General features: G+C 68.5%; 1 protein-coding gene across 3 annotated transcripts; it reads right to left on the bottom strand.

The window, feature by feature from the left end:
- On the bottom strand, window positions 1–18,436 carry FASN (fatty acid synthase). 3 transcript variants are annotated; one of them, XM_049635420.1, is made up of 42 exons: window positions 18,250–18,436; window positions 16,428–16,561; window positions 15,528–15,680; window positions 14,196–14,369; window positions 13,896–14,096; window positions 13,634–13,756; window positions 13,432–13,547; window positions 13,187–13,321; window positions 12,101–12,563; window positions 11,822–12,009; window positions 11,464–11,653; window positions 10,608–10,702; window positions 10,363–10,497; window positions 10,075–10,278; window positions 9,775–9,890; window positions 9,336–9,511; window positions 9,061–9,252; window positions 8,897–8,977; window positions 8,599–8,778; window positions 8,189–8,368; window positions 7,906–8,109; window positions 7,140–7,444; window positions 6,448–6,840; window positions 6,201–6,365; window positions 6,000–6,118; window positions 5,735–5,889; window positions 5,395–5,598; window positions 5,070–5,220; window positions 4,808–4,986; window positions 4,580–4,699; window positions 4,283–4,405; window positions 3,939–4,162; window positions 3,617–3,818; window positions 3,359–3,510; window positions 3,157–3,248; window positions 2,819–2,970; window positions 2,479–2,724; window positions 2,051–2,239; window positions 1,506–1,736; window positions 1,159–1,382; window positions 969–1,067; window positions 1–820 (listed from the first exon to the last, which is right to left on the bottom strand). In XM_049635420.1, exons 2-42 carry the CDS (start codon window positions 16,552–16,554, stop codon window positions 431–433), a joined length of 7,548 nt encoding a protein of 2,515 aa, XP_049491377.1. In that variant the 5' UTR covers window positions 16,555–16,561; window positions 18,250–18,436; the 3' UTR covers window positions 1–430. The 3 variants fall into 3 exon arrangements, with proteins under 3 accessions (XP_049491377.1, XP_049491378.1, XP_049491376.1); XM_049635421.1 differs by having other exon boundaries at window positions 16,428–16,556; XM_049635419.1 differs by lacking the exon at window positions 18,250–18,436 and having other exon boundaries at window positions 16,428–18,242.
- Between the last annotated feature and the right edge of the window lie 1,774 nt (window positions 18,437–20,210).

Genomic DNA, 20,210 nt, shown 5'->3' with positions numbered 1-20,210 from the left:
TTCCAGCAGCAATTTGAATCATGTTTTTGAAAAACGAACACAGACGAACACAGGGCGGGTGTCCCCGGGGCTGCCCCCTTCCGCAGGCCCCTGCATCATGGGGGCCCCGGGGCTGGGGCTCCCGCGCCGCCGGCCTGCGCAGGGTGGACGAGGCCCTGGCGTTTCCCGGGCGACGCAATAAATAGGAGAATCAAACGGAGAACCGAGGATCAGGCCTGTGTGGCAGGCCCCGCGCGGCGCACAAGGCTCTGCTCGGCCGGCGGCCAGGCCGACTCTTCACAGACCGAGGCAGGTCTCCGAGTCGGCGGCGCAGCCCCCCATCCGCCCACCGCCCCAGGCCCGCGGTCGCGCGGGGAGGAGAGGCGGGCCGTGGGCAGGGGTCTGGGCCAGGCGGTCCCACCCGCAGGACCCTCCCTGGGCCCCGGGGCGCTTAGCCCTCCCGGACGCTGACGCGCGGCTCGGCCAGGGAGCTGTGGATGATGCTGAGGATAGTCTCCAGGCCGCTGCCCTCCAGCAGCGTGCGGTGGTCCCCCTCGATCACGTGCACGGACACCTTGCCGTCGCACACCTGGGACAGGTTGTAGTCGGCGCCCAGGCCCTCGCCGTACACGCTGCCCGTCTTGGCGCGCAGCAGCGTCACGTTGCCGTGGTAGGTGGCCCGGGGGGTGTACTGCTCGGCCGCGCGCAGCTTGTGGTAGAAGGAGCGCGCCGCGAAGCTCAGCTCGCGGGGGTCCAGGCCCGCGTGGCTGCGCGTGATCAAGTCCACGGTGGCCGCCACGCGCTCCTCCAGGCCCTCGAGGGGCAGCAGCGCCTCCAGCACCTGCGGGAAGGGTCTCTGAGCCACATGCTGCCCGGGGCCGGGGCCGGGGCCGGGGCCGGGGCCCGGAGACTGTGCTGTGGGGGAGGGTGGGCTTCTGGGCTGCCGACAACCCCCCCCCCCCCCCCCCCCGCCGGCTCCCGGGACCCACCCTGTTGTGTTCCATGTCGGTGAACTGCTGCAGGAAGAAGCACATGGCCTCGGCCTCGGCCTCGGCCTCACAGCCAGGGGTCAGCTTCGCGCGGTAGCTCTGCGGGGAAAGAGGGGCTGCTGGAGCCGCTGGCCGGGCCGGGACCCTGGGGGTGGGGTCGGGAGTCCGCCGCCCCCACCGGGACCCTCACCTGCGTGTAGGCCAGCACATAGGCGTGCGAACCGTCGAACAAGAAGAGGCTGTTGTGCGCGGGGGTGGGGCCCTGCTGCGCGGCCTGCAGCTGCGAGCACATCTCGAAGGCCACGCAGGCCCCGTAGGAATAGCCGGCGATGCGGTAGGGCCCTTCCGGCTGCACCTGCCTGACGCACTCGATGTAGTAGGCGGCCAGACTCTGGATGCTGTCCAGGGGCGCGGCTGTGGGGCAGAAGGAGGCTCAGCCGTGGGCAGGGGGGGCCTCCCCCGGGGAGCAGGGGCGGGGACAGGCACGCCATCCCGCGTCATCAGGGGCTGGAGACAGCCCGGCTGGCCGGGTCGCACCTCGAGTGCACTGTAGGCCGTAGGTGGGGATGCTGAGCTTGGACGCCAGGCTGTGGAACACAGTGATGGAGCCCTCGATGGGGTGCACCAGGAACAGGGGGCGCTCAGAGCTCTGCACCGAGTTGAGCCGTGTCAAGGTCGGGCCCTCGGGGTTCACCAGCAGGGTGCTGAGGTTCAGCTGGGCCTGCTGGCCGGCAGGGGTGTCCTCCTTGGGTGCGGGGGCTGCCAGCTCTGCGAGGAGGGGCGGATGTCAAGGAGGGCCAGGGGCACACAGGTCCCCCGGCGTGTGAACACCCCCCCGCCCCCCCCCCCCACAGCTGACCCAGGCTACGGGACTGGGGTGGGGGGTGGGCGGCACTAGGCCCCACTGAGGGCTCTCAGGAAGGGGCCAGATGGACGAACCTGACCTGCCCATGGGCCGATGGCACCGAAGGGCCCTGGTGCCACTCAAGGCACGTGCACCCCAGACCCCGTAAGAGGAGCACGGGCCACGGTGGCCCAGGGGCCTTCCCCTTCCTCCAGCTGCTCTCCCTGCGGTCACGCACCATTGGCTGTGCCAGCCTTCGAGGAAAGCTCCTGCAACTTCCGGAGCGTGAGCTGCCGGATGTCCCGCATGGACATCACCAGGTCATGCTCGCGCTCCAACATCTGGCGCACCTCCACGCCCATGAGCGAGTCCAGACCCAGGTCTGCCAGCGAGCTGTCCAGGTTGACGGTGGCCAAGTCTCGGATGCCTGGGGACAGGCGCTCGGTTGGCAATTCGGGATGGGGAGCGGGGCCGGACGCCTCAGGGGCCAGGTCTCCGGAGCGAGGGCCGCGTCACTGCGGTTGGCATGCAACCCCCACCCGGCTCTGTGCGGACCCCTGGTGCCCGTCCCTCCCTTGGCGAAAAGGCAGGGCCTCTCTTAAAGCCGGGGAAACTGAGGCACGGGGGAGCAGAGCGTCTGCCAGTGTGGAAAGGCGTCTCCCTCACCCAGGATGTGGGCCACGGCCTCCATCGGGTCCTGCCGGCCACTGCTGTCATTGTGGGCAGTGGCCTTCTTCTCGGCCAGCACAAAGCTGCTCAGGACGGGGTGGGGCTGGTTCAGGAAGAGGTCCAGCACCTCCAAGCAGGAGGCAATCCGCTGCGGCAGCGTCCCGCCGATGACCGTATCGTTGGAGCCCATGGACTCCAGGATGATGCCCACGTCACCGATGGCGCCCCACTGAATGGCGAGGCCTACGGGACAGGGCCAGGGGGGCCGGGGTGAATGTGGGCCCGAGGGGGGGCAGCGGCAGGTGGGGGCTGCTGGGCGAGGAGTGGACGGGCTCACCCGGGAGGCCGTCGTGCTGGCGCTTCTCACACACGCGCTCCATGGTGGAGTTGGCGAAGCCATAGTTGGTCTGGCCGGCGTTGCCGCGCCCGCAGCTCACGGAGGAGAAGGCCACAAAGTAGTCCAGCTCGGGGCACGCAGTTCGGGTCACCCTGTGGGCGCTCGAGTCACACCCTGCTGGCTGGCCCAGCCCACCTGCCGACGCGCCCAAGGGTCCCCACCTGCCCGTCTGCTTCCGCTTCCCTAAGCCCCCACGGAGGCCTGTGGCCTGGTCCCCGGGCGGCCGTGGGAAGGCCGTGTCGGGGGATGGTGACGGGACGGGGGCTCGTCCGCCTCACCTGTCCAGGTTCACGGTGCCGCTGTACTTGGGCCTGTTGACGTCCTGAAAGAGCTCAGGGGTTTGGTTCTCCAGCATGGCGTCTCTCAGGACCTGGGGACGAGGGACCCTCAGCACCTGCCCCGACCTCACGGCTTTGGAGGCTCGGCCTGGGAGAACCTTCCCTGGGGGGCCGGCTCCGGCCCCTTCAGAATCACACTCACCACGGCCAGGTTAAAGACGCCTCCCACGGGCCCCAGCCGCGTGGCCTCATCGATGAGGCTCTGGGCCCCATCCAGCGAGCTGGCGTTGCTGGTGGACACCAGGACCTGTATGCCCTGGCGCCTCCACTCACGGACCTGCTTGGCCTGGTAGCCTGTGGGACACAGGGCGGTGGGGTCGGGCCAACCGGGGGTCCTAACCCGGAGAGCACACAAGGGCCGAGCTGACCGGGTGCCCCCTGCAGCCCCAGGCCTGCTCACCTGTGCGGATCCCAGAGCGAGAGGTCAGCACGAGTTTCCGGGCCCCTCGCAGCACAAGCCACTGGGCCAGCTCCAGGCCGAAGCCGCCCAGGCCCCCCGTGATGACATAGCTCTTGTGGGCCGGGCAGTAGGTCCTGGACACGGCGGCCATCAGGGTGGGACCCGTCTCCCGCAGCACCGCCTCCGGCTCCTCCCTGCGCACCTGCAGTCCGAGCAGCAGCCGTGCTCGAGCGCTGCCCCTGGGGCTGGAGCGGGGGGAGCGGGGGGAGCGGGGGGAGCGGGGGGAGCGGGGGGAGCCGGGGGAGCCGGGCCCCCTCCTCACCTGGATGACCACTTTGCCGATGTGTTTCCCTTGGGCCATGTAGCGGAAGGCGTCCTCCACCCGGTCCTTGGGGAACACGGTGCACTTGAGGGGCTGCACCACGCCGTCCCGGATGCCCGCCTTCAGCAGCGCAGCCACCTCCTGCCAGCTGTTCCCGCCTTCGTCCATGAGCGAATCCAGCAGGACCCCGTGGAAGGTCACGTTCTTCAGGAAGACGGCCATGCCTGGGCGGATGGACGGGAGGGCTCACGGCCCACAGCCTACCCTGTGGACCCCGCACCCCCTCCCCCCGCTGGCCTCTTGCCACCTGCCCGCCCGCCCGCCCTGTCCATTGCTCGCCTCACCCAGCAGGTGGTTGTTCGAAAGGTCGAATTTGCCGATTTCCAGGAACCGGCCGTGCTGGGCCAGGCACCGCACGCTGGCCTGTAGCTTTTCTTCTGCCAGAGAATTCAGGACCAGGTCCACACCTTGGGGGCGGGGGGAAGAGGGGTCCTCACTATCACACCTGGCCCAGGTCCGCAGGGCCAGGCCCTGGTCGCTGCCTGGGCCGGTGAGGAAGGGGAGAGGAGAAGGCAGGGGTGTGGGCAGAGAACACAGAGGGACGTGCCGAGGACGCCCCCGGAGGCCCTCGAGCCACTCACCCTTCCCTGCTGTGTGCCGCAGCACGTGCTGTTCAAAGGACGTGTCCCGGGAGTTGGCGAAGCTGGTGTCGTCGAGCTGGGGGAACCTGGCCTGGAGGTACGCCCGCTTCTCGGCTGACCCTGGCGGGCAGAGGCGTGTCCCGGTGAGCCAGCCTGCAGGGCTGGGGCGGGGGGGGCGGGGGTGGGGGGTGGGCAGCCCCGGGCTCCCTGGAGGGCCGGCGGACCTACCCACGGTAGTGAAGACGCGGCAGCCCAGGCTGAGGGCGATGGCGATGGCGGCCTGGCCCACGCCGCCCGAGCCTGAGTGGATGAGCACCGTCTCCCCGGGCTGCACGCGCCCCCGCACCACCAGCGAGTAGTAGGCGGTGGTGTAGACCACAGGCACCGAAGCCGCCTCCTCTAGGGTCCTGCGGGCACGGCGCAAGGGGTCAGCTCAGGACAGCCTCAGCCGTGGCCGTGGGGCCCTGGACTCGCAGCCCCACAGACTCACCAGCTGGAGGGCACCTCCCACAGGAAGTCCTGAGAGAGCAGGACGGAGGTAGCCAGGCCTTCAGCGGGCACCAGCCCCATGACACGCTTGCCGCTGGCGTCTCGGCCAGAGAACTCCATGCCCAGCAAACAGTTGCGGAGGGCCCACTTCCCTGGGGACAGACGGTGGGGGGTGAGCCATGCGTCTCCCTAGGGGAGCCCAGGGTACAAGCTCAGGCCCGAGTGGCCTTCAGGTCGCTGAGCGCTGGCGGGGCAAGGAGCCCTCTTCCTCCCGGGTGCTGACCTGGAGATTTGGGCCTGGCTGTGCCGTGGTACCCGGCCCGTACCTGGGATGGCGTCAGGGGACAGCTTGCCCGTGGCCAGCATGATATCTCTGAAGTTGAGGGAGGCATAGTGGACGGCACAGAGCTGGATGCCGGGGCCGGTGAGCTGGGTGTGACGCAGAGGGGAGCAGACCCAGCGGATGGAGGAGAGGTCCCCCCGCGTGAGGACGTTCACGAAGGCGTGCTCGGTCTGCTCCTCTGGCAGGCCTGGGGGTGACAGGAGGCGGGGCTGCCACGGGGGCTTCCCAGGCAGGGTCTCCAGCCCCCCATCCTCCTCAGCCACCCCCCCCCCCCCCCCTACAAGGCAAGGGGCCGGGGGGGGGGGGGGAGGGGGGAGACTCACCGCGCTCCAGGGGGAAATGGCGGAAGGCCCCCCAGGCCCCGTCTCGGTAGACATTCATCACGAGGTCCCCCCGTAGCACCTTCTGCAGCTCCGAGGAGCCGGGGTCCAAACTGGGGGTGCGGGACGTGCTGCTGAGGTTGGACACCAGGATGCACCTGTGGGCAGCCGCACAGGTGAGACAAGGCTGCGTGGGGTGGGGTTGGGGGGGGGGGCACCAGGAAGGTGAAGGAGGGCAGAAGGCGTGCAGCCGTGTCGAGTCCCTCACCGAATCCGGTGCCCGCCAGGCTCTCTGCGGAGACAGTTCACCAAGCCCACGACGCCTGAGTCGGGGCAGCTGGTGGCTGTTAGCCACACGGGCTGCTGGGAGGAGTCGGCCAAAATGTTCTGCAGGATGACAGAGGGGTTGGCCTCCAGGAGGGTCCCCAGGCCCAGGCACATGGTGCTGGGGGGCCCAGCCGAGACTGACCTTCAGGGAGTTCACCCACTGGAAACTGGGGTCCTCCACAGGCAGGAAGACAGGGCTGTCCTGTAGGACCGGCCGACGGCACAGGAAGAGCACAGAGCCGTAGAAGGACCTCTTCAGGGCCACCAGGTGCAGGGACGCCCCGGCAAACAGACTCTCCCACTCGTCCTGCACGTGGGGGGAGCAGTCAGTGCTTGCCCCGCCCCCCGGCCCCACCCCCCGGCCTCCCGGCCCCGCCCCACCCCTGCACCTGGCTTAGGAGGCTCTGCTGGCCTCGCCGCGGCTCGGGGCAGGTGAGGAAGGCGACCGTCTCTCCAAGGGGGTGTCCTTTGAGCAGAGCGTGCAGCAGCAGGAAGCCGCCCTCCTTGAGAGCGGCCCCCATGTTGCCAACGGCCGTGGCCGGGTCACCGAGGCTGGCCACCGCACAGTTACACAGGAGGAGATCAGCTGAGCCCAGGCTGCCAGGGGCGGGGTCTGCAGGGTCCCAATGGCCCTGGGCTATGCCGTGCTGCTGCAGCTTGGCCTGCACGGCCTCCAGGGCCTGAGGGTGGCGGTCAGTGGCCGTGTACTCCAGCTGCAGCATGGGCTGGGTGTTAAGCAGCGCCGGGATGTGAGAATACAGGTGGCCATCGCCAGCCAGCACCTGGAGGCGGGGACAGCTTCCTGGATCGGCCGCCACCAGGCAGGCGTCCCGACGCAGGCCGGCGACGTCTGCCAGAAGGGCCCACCCGCCGACCTGGCCCAGGAGACCGCCGGCTAGCGTCAGCCCCGTCTGCGGCGCCCACGGAATCCCCTCTCCGAGCCCGCTGCTCGGCGCTCGGGGCAGGACGGCAAAGGACGGAAGGGCAGCACGGCCTCTGACCGGGCGAGCTCGCGGACTGGTCTGGTCTGCCCAGCCTGGGCCCGCACACGTTATGCTGGGCTGTCCGGACGGGCACCCACCTCCACGACCTTCATCTTGAGGCTGGGCATGTTCTCCAGGGCGGTGTCCACGCAGGCTTTGAGCGCCGGGGAAGCGAGGAGGCCGCTGAGCAGGGGGTCGTCCTGCAGCAGGGGCCTCTGTTGGGCCAGCAGCTGGCCCAGCTCCAGCTGGAGGCCCCCGTTGAGCTGCAGCTGGCAGGCGGCCGCCAGCAGCCGGGGCAGGCCTTGCTTTGGAGGCTCCTGGGGGGCCTGGGCCCCGTCCAGCCCAGACACCGCCATCTTCAGCCCCTGCTGGGCCACCTTGGTCTGCAGCGCCCGTGCCAGCCCTGGGGAGGGACGGGCACCGGACAGGGGTCTCAGCTGGGCCAGTGTTCCCCGAGCCCCCTCCCCCCGCCCCCACAGCAAATGCCCACTGCCTGGGCAGTCCGGCCCTCTAGGGCTAGGAGCTAGTAGCCTCCCGAGGGGTTCAAGGGGGCCGTGCTCCCCATAGAGGTGTGAGCCCCACAGAGAGTGGCCTCGGGACCCTGACCTCCCCAGCTGCACCCAGCCCACCAACCACCCCCCAGCTATCTGCATGGGTGCGAGCACTCCACAGTGGGTGGGCTGTGGGGCCGGGCCCCACCGTGGGCATCACACCCAGGCGGCTGGGGTGGGGGTGGCCCGAATCCATCCTGGCTCCCTGTGCTCTCCCTGAAGTCCGGGAGCCTCTCGAGGAGGCAAGTCGAGGCCCCTGGGGAGCAGCAGGTTGCAAGCAACGGCGGGGTCCCGGTGGGGGGCTGGGCCTCACCCCTGCACAGCTGCAGCCCCTCCTGCAGGGCCGTGTCTCCAGCCAGGAGCCCCTCCTCCGTGTGCGGCGTGAAACAGAACTTCTCCAGGATGGGCGCAAACTGCTCCTGCTGCCGCCGTGGGGCCATCGAGGCGTGGAGGCCCGAGATGAGGACGCCGCCGGCCACCGTGCTGTTCAGACAACTGTTCACCACCACGTTGACCGCTGCAGAGAAAGGCTGAGTGAGCACGGGCAGTGCCCAGTGCAGGGACACAGGGGTGCGGGCACTGGGGCGCGGGGCTACCTTGGGCCTCGCCCTGCAGCGAGTACACCCTGCGCTGGTGGGTGGCGGGGTCGATGCGGACAGAGGTGATGCGGGTGGGCAGACGCAGGCCGCACTGGGCCAGGCCCAGGATGGATGTCTGCAGCATGGCGTCCAGGAACGTCACCCAGTTGTTCTTCCACAGCAGCCGGCCCGCGTTGCCTGTGGAGAGGGGCCGTCAGTTTGGCTGGGCAGGCCTCAGGCTCACGGCACCCTCTCCCCCGCATGCCTTGACCCAGGCGCCCTTGGTGGCCCCTCACACCCAGAACAGCCCTCTCTCCACGCGGCTTGGGCACCTGGAGGCCGGGTGGCAGGTCAGGCTTGGTCCGGCCCTAAGGGAGGTGGCCCTGGGGCCCATTCCTGGAGTGTCGAGGGGGGATCTGGCACCCTACCTTCGAGGTTGGCCTCGAGGATGCCTTGAAAGTGAGGGCCGTAGTCATAGCCACGCAGCCTCAACTCTTTGTACACGTCCCTCTGGCTCAGGTGGAACGTAGCTGTGGGGTCCGTGGTGTCCAGGCCGTCCCGGCTGTCGAACAGCTTGGTGTCGGGGTCCTCCCACTGGTAAACCTTCCCTACAGGTGGGGGACAGGAGAGCCTGTGGGCGGGTGGAGTGGAGCTGGCAGCCAAGGGTCCCCTCGGAGGCCAAGCCCAGTGGAGACCCTGCAGCCGGGCCAGGCACCATCTGCTCACCGCTCACTATCAGGTTGCCGTTCTCAGACACCTCGAAGGTACGGGAAGCCTGTAGGAGCCGCACTTCCAAGGGCACGGTCCCTAGGGATGGCAAGGCGGGAGATCAGCGGCGGGGGTCAGCGGCCAGCCCTCCCACCCCGGCCCTGGCGGCCAGCCCGTCTCACCGGTCTTGGGTAGGACAGTAGCCTGGTGCAGTGTCACGTCCTCAAACACCACGGGTACTTGTTCCATGTTTTGACTCAAGGTCCGTGCCAGAGTCTTCCAGACCAGGCACAGGTAGCCGGTGGCGGGGAAGAGGACGCGGCCGTCGATGCAGTGGTCCACCAGGTAGTGGTCAGGGGATTCAGGGCTGATGCCTGCATGGGCCGGGCTTTAGTGCCGGTGCCCAGGAGGGAGCACCCTCGCCCCCCCCCCCCGCCCCCCCTCAGCCCCGACTCACTGATGTTGCAGACGGTGGAGGCAGAGGAGCCACTGGAGCCGCTGGGGAAGTCCTTGGCGGTGGGGACGTCCCAGGTCTGACTGTGGTCCCACTTGATGTGAGGGGAGATGAGAGGAGTGCCCCGGGGCACCGGGAACTCCACGGGTGGAAGCAGGCCATTGGGGTTGACATCGAAGCTGTGGGTGGGGCAAAGGTTTGAGGGGCTCGCCCAGGCCAGGTGGCCTTGCCTGGGGCTACCTTGTCCTACCCACGGCCAGCCGTCTCTCAGAAGACCCGGGGCAAGGCCAGGGTAGGGCGAGGGCTCAGCACCTGCCAGCCCACTTCCCGGGGAAGACCTCACTCTGCGGCCTGGTTAACACACCTCGTTATGGGGGACAAGCCTGGAATGGACGCACCCCCGCCCAGACCCCCGGTCCCCCAGCAGGGGCGGCCGACTCACCCCAGCAGATGCAACTTGCCCACGTTGCTGAGGAAGAACTCCAGGTTGTCTCTTTGGTCCTTCTTCATCAGAGGGATGATGGTACAGCTGGACTTCAGGCCTCTCTTGAGGACGGCCTGGGAGAGCAGACGGGCTTGGCCTTCCTGACTCGGTCCCCCGCTGACCCCCGGGCCCGGCAGACAGGCTTGGCCTTCCTGACTGGGTCCCCCTGCCCCCGGGCCCAGACCATCGGCTTCTCTTGGCCGCTGGCCCCAACGCGCCAAGACTGCTGCCCTCACCCCGGTTCCCACCAGCGCGCACCTGCAGCAGGGCGTGGGGAGCGATCTCCAACACCACGGCGTCCCCGGGCACGTGCCACAGCGCCTCCTGGAACAGCACGGGGCTCACCAGATTGTTGACGTTATACTCCGCCGAGAACGTGCGGGCCAGGCTGCCCTGCCACTGGGCCTCGGGGATGGAGGTACTGAGCCAGCGTGCCGAGCGGGGCCGCGGCTCCCGGATCACCTGTGCACAGGACGTGGGTCAGGCCTCTGCTGCCCTGCCTCCGGGAGCCCCCGCCTCCGGGGAGCCCAAGGGTGGCCAGCCCACCTTCTTGAGGGCCTGAAGCAATGTGGGGGCGATGGAGTCCATGAAGTAGGAGTGGAAGGCCATGCCGCCCGTCCGCACCTCCTTGGCAAACACACCCTCCTGCTTCAGCTCCGCCACGAATGCAGCCACCTCGGCCTAGGGACGGAGATGTCAGGGGGCTGGACGAGTGGATCTGGGCCGTCCCCCCAGGGCGCCTGAGGGACGGAGCAGGGACTTGGGGACAAGCCTCGCCTCCTAGGCCCCACCTGCGGTCCCGAGATGGTCACTGTGTCCTCAGAATTGTGGCAGGCGGGCACGACACCAGGGGGGCAGCGCTGCTTACACTCCTCCCAGGACAAGCCTGTGGGCAGGGATGGCCTCAGGGGGCAGCTGCGGGGAGCCAGGGGGCCCTGCCCGAGAGCAAGACACTGCCCAGGGCGGGCCCTAATGACAGGGGTATGGTAATGACAGCCGCGGAGCGGTGCCTTTATGGGCCGCTCTCACTCCTGCTGTGTTTGATCTCAGGGGAAGGTGTCCTCCCTGGTGCCCCACAGGCCAGGAGCGGGCCTGGGAGTTAGGTCTGGGCTCCTAACACCTCTCCTGCCAGCTCTTTAGGGCGGTGGCTCTCTGAGGTGTCCCTCCCAGCCTGCCCGAGGCATCACAGCCCAGCCTGCCCGAGGCATGATCACATCCGCCCCTTCCCCTGAAGCCTCCAGGAATAGATGCCGGCGGAGGAGAGCCAGGACCAACCATCCCGACAACCCTGGGGCTTCGTGTGTGTGTGTGTGTGTGTGTGTGTGTGTGTGTGTGTGTGTGTATACGAGGGGAGAGCTGTCCCCACCTGGCTTCAGCTCAGGCGCGTGGAAACAGCACCAGCATTTACAAACGCGCCTCAGTAAACGTGCTAGATGTCAAGGCCAGGGGGCGTGGGAGGCCACTACGGCGGGTCCTGAAAGGGTGCTGGGGTCTGTCACTCTGCTCTGAGGACGGCGGCCAGTGCGGCCCCCCCAGGACCCCGCCTCTGCCCAGCGTGAGTACCAGGAGTGCTAGGAAGACAGACCTCCCTGGACACCCTTAAGGCTGTGGGCCACACGGGATGGGGGACCGTGCGGGGACACCCACCGACGGCCGCCATGGTCCCCGGTGGGATGTTGGTCTCCTTGATGCACTGGCCCCTCCAGTAGGCGGCGAGGACGGCCTCCTCCTGAGAAAGGCAGCCATCTGCGTAGCCGCAGGCCACCTCACCCAGGGAGTGCCCGATGATTCCGTCGGGCCGCAGACCCATGGAGTTCAGCAGGTCTATGAGGGCGATCTGGGGGTGGGGTTGGGGGGGGGGTGTGGAACACAACACATCATGCCAGTCCTGGGGACACCAGGCTGGCCACGTGCACGGTCACAGCAGCCTTGTCAAGCCCGGTGCCCGCTCCCCTCCCCACGGTTTCTCGTCCTGCCCACCGGCCCCCAGGCCCCGCAGGTGCACCTGGATGGCGGTGAGGCTCACGAAGGCGTGGACGATGTCATCAAAGGTGGCCTCGTCTGTGCTCAGCAGCAGCTCAGACACCTGCAGTCCCAAGGGCTTCACGGCCTCGTCGGAGCGCAGGATGGAGTCCCGGAAGCTGCCCAGGCGCATGAGGCTCAATCCCATCCCGCACCACTGTGCGCCCATCCCTGTTCCAGCGAGAGGCGTCAGGGGTGGGGGCCGCGCAGCCCTGACCACCCGCGCACCCGCCGGGGAGGGCCTGGGGAGCAGGGTCCTCACCCGAGCAGATGAACCAGAGCGGACGCTTGCCAGCGGCCACCTGCTGTACCTCCTGGCTGCCGCCCTTGCCACCCAGCACGGTGTAGCCCCGGAAGGGCATGGCGGTGGGGGGGATGGCCGCGATGTCATTGAGCATGCTCACGAAGGCCAGGTCCTGGCTGTGCCGGTGGCCTTGCTCCAGCAGGCAGTGCACGGCCTCCGGGGTGCGTCCGCTGGCCCGCAGCAGACGGGGCAGAGAGGCGTGCCGGGTGGGGGCCAAGGGCAGCCGCAGATTGGGCTGGAGAATGACGTGCACGTTGGAGCCGCCGAAGCCGAACGAATTGATACACACGTTGCCTCCGCGGACGGGCAGGGGCTGCTGCACCACCTGCAGCCGTCCGTCCTGGAGCGCGGGGATCTCGGTGTTCGGGCTCCGGAAGTGCAGGTTGGGGGCCCAGAGCCCATGCTCCAGGGACAGCAGCACCTGTGGGTGGCTCGGAGTTGGTGGGGCGGCTGACCTCACACTCCCTACCTGGGGCAGGGGTTCCCCCTCCTGAGACCACACTACAGGCCCTGCCCCCCACATTCACCCTGCCGTGGGCACAGGGACCCGGTGACCTAACCACACGCCCCTTCTCCTCTCTGGGCCTTGTGCCTTCACCTGGGGCCCCACTGACCCTCCAGGCTGATGGGCTAGGGGACCTGGACACAAAGGTCCCTCCCAGGCCTCACCCCTAGTCCCGATCCTTGCAGGAACTACAAACAGATTCCTGTGTCAGCCCGAAGGAGCTGAGAGCGTCAGGAAGCCCCCACCATACCCGGAAACTACCACTGCTTGGTCTCCCCACAGACCACCCAGCCCCCACTGGCTGGTGAGGAGGCTGTGGGACCGGCGGCGGCGGCGGCGGGGGGAGGAGGGGGGGGTGAAGGATGGGGCACCTGTCTGGGGGCGTCCCAGCCACTTCACCTAGCTGAGGGTCTGACCCACAGGGAGCCAGGGTAAAGACCTGTCCTATACTCGTGCCCTGCTGTCCGGGCCTCGATGGCCGGCACCCCACGGCACAGCCTTGCCTGGCACGCGGGATGGCTCCAGACCAGCCCACCCACCTTGGCCAGAGCCGCGAGCCCTGAAGCGGGCTCCGGGTGCCCCATGTTCGACTTGGTGGACCCGATCAGCAGGGGCTCCTGGCGGGAGGAACACAGGACTTGGGCGATGCCGTTCAGCTCCTGGGGGTCCCCCACCTGCAGAGGACAAAAGGGAAGGTCAGGACCCCACCTGGGTGCCTCTTAGGAGCGAGGCGTGGACCCCACCTAGGCGCCTCTTAGGACCGAGGCGTGGATGTGGCTCTCACCTTGGTCCCTGTGCCGTGGGCTTCGATATACTCGAGGGACTCTGGGCTCAACCCAGCCGGCTCGTACAGCGAGCGGATGAGCTGTTCTTGCGCCTCCCCGGAGGGGAAGGTCACACCTGCGGGAAGAGCCAGGCCTCAGTCCCCAGCCGCCGACCGCCTGCGGTGGGCTGGCCTGGCCCCTCGGGCCCCCAGCCGCACCCACCTTGCTCCTTGCAGCCGTCCGTGTTGGTGCCGGCGTTGAGGATGGTGGCATACACACGCCGGGCCAGGGACTTCTTGGTCAGCAGGACGGCCACCACGGCCTCCGCACGGCAGTAGCCGTCCCCTGAGGGCAGAGGACACCTGTGTTGGCGCCAGGCCCCCGAGGCCGGGAGCTCGGGGCGGAGCTGGGCGAGCTGGCGTCAGATGGGAGCCGGGGTGCGAGCACCGTCCGGCGGCCCCCTCACCCCCCGCCCGCAGCTCACCGGACTCGTCGAAGGCCTTGCAGGTTCCGTCGGGGCTCAGCATGCCGAGCTTCATGAACTGCACGGAGGTGTTGGGCTTGAGCAGGATGTTGAGGCCGCCCACGATGGCTGCGGGGCACTCTCCCCTGCGGATGGCCTGGTAGGCGTTCTGAAGGGCCAGCAGGCTGGAGGAGCAGGCTGTGTCCAGAGCGATGCTGGGCCCTGCAAGCGAGAGGCTCTAACAGGGCGCCCCCCACCACTCGCCCCAGTCCCCCTTCCTGGGGGGAGCCAGAGGCCGGGAGGGGCCGGGTGGGGACCCACCTTTAAAATCAAAGAAGAAGGAGAGACGGTTGGCCATCATAGCCCGCTGGCAGCCCACCATGCTGTAGCCCAGGAGAGTCTCGGGGTCTCGGCTCAGAGCCTCTGAGGCCTCCGAGCCACTCACGCCCACCCAGACGCCTGTGTGTGTCCCTCGCAGGGTAGCCGGGTTGATGCCTGCAGGAGACAATGGTAGAGCCTGGCAGCCAGGCCTGCTAGAGAGCACCCAGCCCGCACCCACTCCAGGGGCGAGGCCTCACCTCTTGGCCTCTCTGGCTTGGGTGTGGGGGGGACCTCATCTCAGCCTAACTCTGGAGGGGCCTGAGCAGGACAGCCGGCCCAGGTAGGGCTGAGGACAGATAAGTGGGTCACGAGGAACCAGGGGCCCAAGGGACAGATGGGGCTCCAGGCTCTGGGGTTAGGCAGAGGCCAGAGACAGCTGGAGGTAAGGACAGAAGGCAGCATTGTCCCCAGGATACTCCCCTGGCCCCTGGTGTCACCAGCAGGGTCTGGCAAGCCCCGATGACCAATGAGCACCCAAGCACCAAGGGCAGCCTACTCTAGGACGGGCTGAGATAAGGAGACAGAGGAAGACAAAGGCTAAGTGTCCAGGCTGGGAAAGGAGGGAGGGACCCTGGCCAGCCCCTGGGGAATGGCGTCCAAGGTCTCTGGGTGGGGTCCGGGCAGTGGGAAGCCTCTGCCCGTCCTTCGCCTCAAGGTGCTGTGTGCAGGTCGGGCCCCGGGCCCGGCCGGCACCTGCTGCAGGGTGAGAGAGCCGAAAGGCCAGGACTGGCCCCCACCCCCACCTGCCGAGGCACCACACCCACATGGCTGGCCTCCTCTCCATGCCCCTGGGGCGGCAGGGACAGGTGTGCTCCCCGTGACAAAGGACAGCTGCCTTGAGGTACCCGTCCAAGGCCAGACACGGCCCAGAGAGAGGAGTGGAGAGTGGGAGTCCTGGGGGCAGCATCCCGCCTCCTGCCCTGCCTGGCACTCCACCGGGGCCCCGAGATCAGCTGTACGTTGGGGAGGGAGGAAACTGGGCCACCTGGGCATGTCAGGGACACCTTGGTGTGCAGTTGTGAAACCCCCGACCTGCTAACAGGCCTACGCCTCCCAAGACCATTGGCCCTGGACCAGGGCCCAGGAGAGCCACGGTGGCTTCTGCTTCTGCCTGGATTTCTGCGCTTTGTGACACTTCTACCCTGAGCACGGGTTGCTTTTAGAAGCGAGAAAGGGTAACGCTGTCGTGTCTTCTGGGGGAGCGGGGACTGCAGAGACCGGCCCCCGGCCCTGAGGTGGCCACAGTTGGCCAGCGGCCTCCCGAGGACCCACCTCCATCCAGGATGGCCTCGTAGGTGACCTCCAGTAGCAAGCGCAGCTGGGGGTCCATCGTGTGAGCCTGCTTTGGGTGGACCCCGAAGAAGGAGGCATCGAACTTGGACAGGTCCTTTAGCTTGCCGGTACGCTTGGGCAGGCCGTAGAGTCCTGCAGACAGAGGCAGGTGGAGGGCTGTGGGCCCCGAGTGACCGACAGCAAAGTCCCTGCTGTGATGGGGAGGCCGCAAGCTCTCCAGGGGGACCAGGCAGCAGCCCCAGAAGCAGGGCCTAGTGCTGCTGGGCCTGGGGTGCCACTGGCACCACGTGGCCGACTAAGACCCCAGCCGTGCTCTGAGAAGGGGACCCACTGGGCGGGCCTCAGAGCAGGGCACAGTGGGGACGGTGCCTCCCCCAACCCACCGCTGTCCTAGCTGGAAACCCTCTCTGCGTGGCCTGCCGTTGCCTGGCTGCTGAGATCGGGCCAGGCTCTACCGTGCTGACTCACATCCCGTAGATCAGGTAGAGCCGCTCTGCAAAAAATCCTACTGGGCGGGAGGGAGTCAGACCAGCTTCCCAAGAGAGCTGGTGTCTTATCTGACGGCCCGGGACTCGTGGGCCGGCAGGGACAGAGTAGTGGGTGGCGGGGCCAGAAGCACCTGCCCGCCTGGCCTCACCCCGGCTCTGCTCCCCCAGCAGATCACCTGGCTTGACTATGACATGGGCGGACGCACGCCCGGGTTGGCCCCCGGCCTCCCAGTCCCCGGCTCCGAGGCCCCTCCGGGCAGCAAGGCTCTGCAGTTAGGACTGGGACTCAGGCTGGAGCTGGTCTGCTCCGGGCAGCCGGGAGGCTGCACCCACAGCAAGCACAGGAGAGGGGCGTCCACGTGGGAGGGGAGCCTCAGGACCACCCGCTCACCTGCCTTCCACCTCCTGTCATCGTCTGTCACCATGTCCACGCCGCCGATGAGGTTGGCCCAGAACTCCTCCATGTTCTCTGACTCGGGCAGCTTCCCGGACATGCCAGCAATCACAACGTCCTCCATGGCTGCTCTGTGCAGGGGGAGTAATGTGGGGGCCTGGCGCTGGTCATATCCGGCTGCCAGACCACCAGGCTGCAGCCTCTCCCCTGGCTTTCTAACCCCACAGCACCACCTACGGGTTTGTGAGCGGTGAGACCAAGATCCAGGAGGCCAGCTCCTGCGCCCTGGGCTGGCCAGGACAGACGCCTCAGGTGCATGGGGGAGTCCACACTGGTCCAGCCAGCCCCTACTTTTCACTGGGACGACTGGACCCTCTGGCCTTTGGCACTGGCCTGGCACTTCTGGGGCCCTGGCCTGGGGTGACCCCCCCCCCCATGGCCCTGCTGCCTCATATCTGGACCCCAACAGTCCCTGCGACCTCTGCAACCTGCCGCTGGGGTGCTCCTGGGAGAGGGCCTCACAGAGGGCAGCAGGCAAGGCCATCCCAGAAGGGCCGAACTCCTCCTAAGACCAGACCGCTGGGCACTCGATCTGTTAAGAGCTAACCCGGTGAATTAAGCAAACAAAAAAGAAAGGGTACCGAGATTTGAGGAAAGGAGATATGGCAGTGGGGGAACGCCGACCCACTCTAACCAGTGGGCCCTGCACTCCAGTGCATCCCAGGCCGCTCTCCATGCTGGGGGCAGGGGCCGACTGTCACTCAGGGCAGCCCTCAAACTGCACCTAAACCTGGAAGGGCTCTGGGGAAAAGACGGCCCCTGCCCAGAGCTGGGCCCACCCAGCCAGTCTAGCCCCTCCAGCAGGCAGAATCGTTCCTGGTTCTGGCCTGCAAGTGCTGCCCAGGCCCGCACACCTGTGCAGGTGAGGAGGCAAAGGGACACTGCTGGCCTAACTCCACACAGCCTGCCTGGCCATCCGGACTAAGGTCCCCGAGGCCCCCCCTGCAGAGAAAGCCCAGGCCACCCTGGGCTTAGGGGTCCAGGAACGGGGCCCCTGGACAGCCCCTGAAGAAGGGTGCAAGGCCAGGGTTACTCCGGCAACTTCCGCCAAGGCCCGAAGGCCTCGTGGCACTAATGAGCGGCAGGCACGGCAGCCCGCCGCCCTCCCGGGTCTCCGGGTCCCTCTGAGCAAGGGCGCGTGAGCCGAAAGCAGCGTCTTCCTTGGGCGGCGCGGCGGCCCCGAGTCCCGGCCGGGAGGGAGCCCCCACCCCCGGCGCTGAATAAAGAGCCCTTTGGCGGCCCGGAGGCTCCAGCGCCCGGGCGGCAGCTTCCCCCTGAGCGCGCCCGCTGTTCTCCCTACTTGCTATTCACGCCGAGTCCGGCGCGGCCCGGGCAGGGGCTGGAGACCCCGCGGCGCCGACCTCGCCCCGCCGCCACCGCCAGCCCGCCCTCCAGAACTTCGGGGTTCCGCGCGGCGCCCACGTGATGGAGACTGGTGCCCCCCCCACCCCCGCCGTGCTCCCGGAGTCCTGGATCGCGCTGGGCCGCGTCCCTCCGGCACCGGGCGCGGGGGATGCCGCGGGCGGAACGGGTCGGCGGCCAAGCCCGCGTGGCCCAGCCCGCAGCCAAAATGGCTGTTCGCGGCGCCCGGGCGTGCGCCCCTCGCCATCGCCCACCTGCCCCGCCGGGCCTCCGGGCGCCCGAAGCCGGCGCCCCGATCACCCAGGCCGGGGACTCGGACTCGGAGCCCGCGACCTGGTCGGCCGACCTCTCCCCTCGGGCGTCCCCCGGGCCCCGAGCCCGGCCGTGCCGCTCATACCTGGTCTGGGCGCGGGTGGCGGGCGGAGCGGGCGGCGGGGCGCGAGGATGGAGCGCGGCGGCGGAGGGGAAGCCGGGCCGCTGCCGTCTCTCTGGCTCCCTCTAGGCCGGCGCCGACTCTATTTAACCGCGGCCGTCCCCGCGCGGACACGCCACATGGGCTGACAGCTTGGCTGCGCCGCCCAGGCCAATGAGCGTCGGGGCTGCGCCCCGGGACCCGGCGCGCCGCCGCCAGTGGGGTGATGCGGCGCGCCGCCGCGCCGCCGGGACCTGGCGCGGGGGCGCGCAGGGCTGGGGGACCCGGCGCCCGGGGGGCGCCACGGGGGGCTCCGCATCACCCCCGCCCCCGGCTTCCGTGCCCCGCCCCCCGGGCCCGTGGCGCGGAACCGCCGGCGGCGCACGCGCAAGCGCAGGGGATTGAGCCCGCGGCAGGCCCCCGCCCCCCTCCCGGGGCCGCCCCCCGTCCTCGGGCCGCGGGGGCCACGTGTGCGCGCCGCGCGGGTGAAGTTGGGCGGGGATGTGCTTGGGCCACTGTGGGGTCATCGTGGGGGCACGTTCGGGGCCGGCCGGACCCCCGAGAGGACGGAAGGACGGACGGGCCCCGGATCTGGCCGCGCGGAACCGGGCCGGGGGGATGGGGGTGGGGGTGGGCGGGACCCTCTCGTCGCCGCGGCCAATCGGGGGCCGGGGGCGTGCGCGCCGGCCCAATGGCTGCGCACGAGTGGGCGTTGCTAAGCGATAGGGTGATGGGCCGGGCGGCGCGGCGGTCGTTGACCCCTGCCGAGGGCGCCCCGGGCGGGGTCACTGCCGGTCACCGCAGCGCGGCGTGGCCAGGCCTCCCCAACCTCGCGGGCCGGCGCGCGCGCGCCCCTCTGGCTCCCGGAGTCCGCGGGGTGGGGCGTGGCACGGACACCAATTGGCGCGGTGCGAACAAAGGCCCCCCCTCCAACGGGCAGAGGTACCCGCGCGCGCACGTGGCCACTCGCCCCCACGGGCGCGCACACAACCGGCGGAGTCTCAAACCCTGTGTCTGGGCGCCTTTTCCCTGCTCACGTGGTTACCGAACTTGCAAAAAGACCTAGGCTTCCAGACCAAAAAGAAACAGGCGGCCCGTCTAGGGGTCACCTGAGAGTCCAGGACGACCGCCATCCAGCCCTGGCGACCATGCCCAGCAGGGCCGGGCCACCTGATGGGCCCCCACGAGGGCTCTTTGTGAGGCCAGAAGAGCCCCTAGCGGTCCCTTGCATGGCCAGAGCCCCGCTGCTGCTTCGAAGCCACCTCATTGTCTGGAAATCAAACGCTGCTCCCTGGGCTCCATGGCGACCCCTTCCGCCTGGCTTTCAGGAGCCCAGGAGCTGTGTGGAGCAGGACACTGGCTAGGGACACTCAGGGACAGCACAGAACGGGATTGGCACCGTGAGTCCCGACCACACAGCTTCACTTGGCCACGTGCCCCTGCATGTCCCACAGTGCTCACCAGACCCGTTAGGTCCCATTGGCAGCTGGGTGCCGGGATGCTCCAGTCTCTCGGGTGGCATCCTGTCCCTGGGGGCTTCCCACCAGGAAAAGGGGTGGGGAGGGCCCTAAGGCCAACAGTTGAATTAATGTCCTGAACAACCTTCCCATGGGTTTTTTTTCTCTTCCGATTTAATAATTTTTCAGATATCCTGCACCCCGGGTCAGGACCGGCTGGACCGTGCTGCACAATACTCCGGACTTTTGGTGACTTAAAGTATCCCAGGCTCACTTCCTGCTGCTCACTGCTGCCTGCCAGGGGCCCAGGTGATGGGGGCTGCTTCCAGGGCGACACAGCCTGGGAGGGAGGGCCTGGGTCTGCACCACAGAGACGGCTCGGGGACTCGCTCACGGGCTCTAAGGTGTCTCCATGGGAAGTGACAGGACATCTCCACCCAGTTTTTCAGCATAAGGAAGTCACACGGCCGTGCCCCACTTCTACAAACA

Source organism: Panthera uncia, chromosome E1, assembly GCF_023721935.1.
Source record: "Panthera uncia isolate 11264 chromosome E1, Puncia_PCG_1.0, whole genome shotgun sequence".
NCBI lineage: Eukaryota > Metazoa > Chordata > Mammalia > Carnivora > Felidae > Panthera > Panthera uncia.
This window is presented reverse-complemented; position numbering and strand designations above follow the sequence as displayed.

What these genes read in the sequence shown, in the direction of transcription:
- FASN (XM_049635419.1), bottom strand. Translation starts at nt 16,974, where the DNA reads ATGGCCTTGCCTGCTGCCCTCTGTGAGGCCCTCTCCCAGGAGCACCCC. An exon ending in TACTGTCCTACCCAAGACCG is followed by an intron (nt 8,978 to 9,060) that starts GTGAGACGGGCT and finishes TGCCATCCCTAG; the next exon opens with GGACCGTGCCCTTGGAAGTG. An exon ending in TCAAGATGAAGGTCGTGGAG is followed by an intron (nt 6,841 to 7,139) that starts GTGGGTGCCCGT and finishes CCCCGCCTCCAG; the next exon opens with GTGCTGGCTGGCGATGGCCA.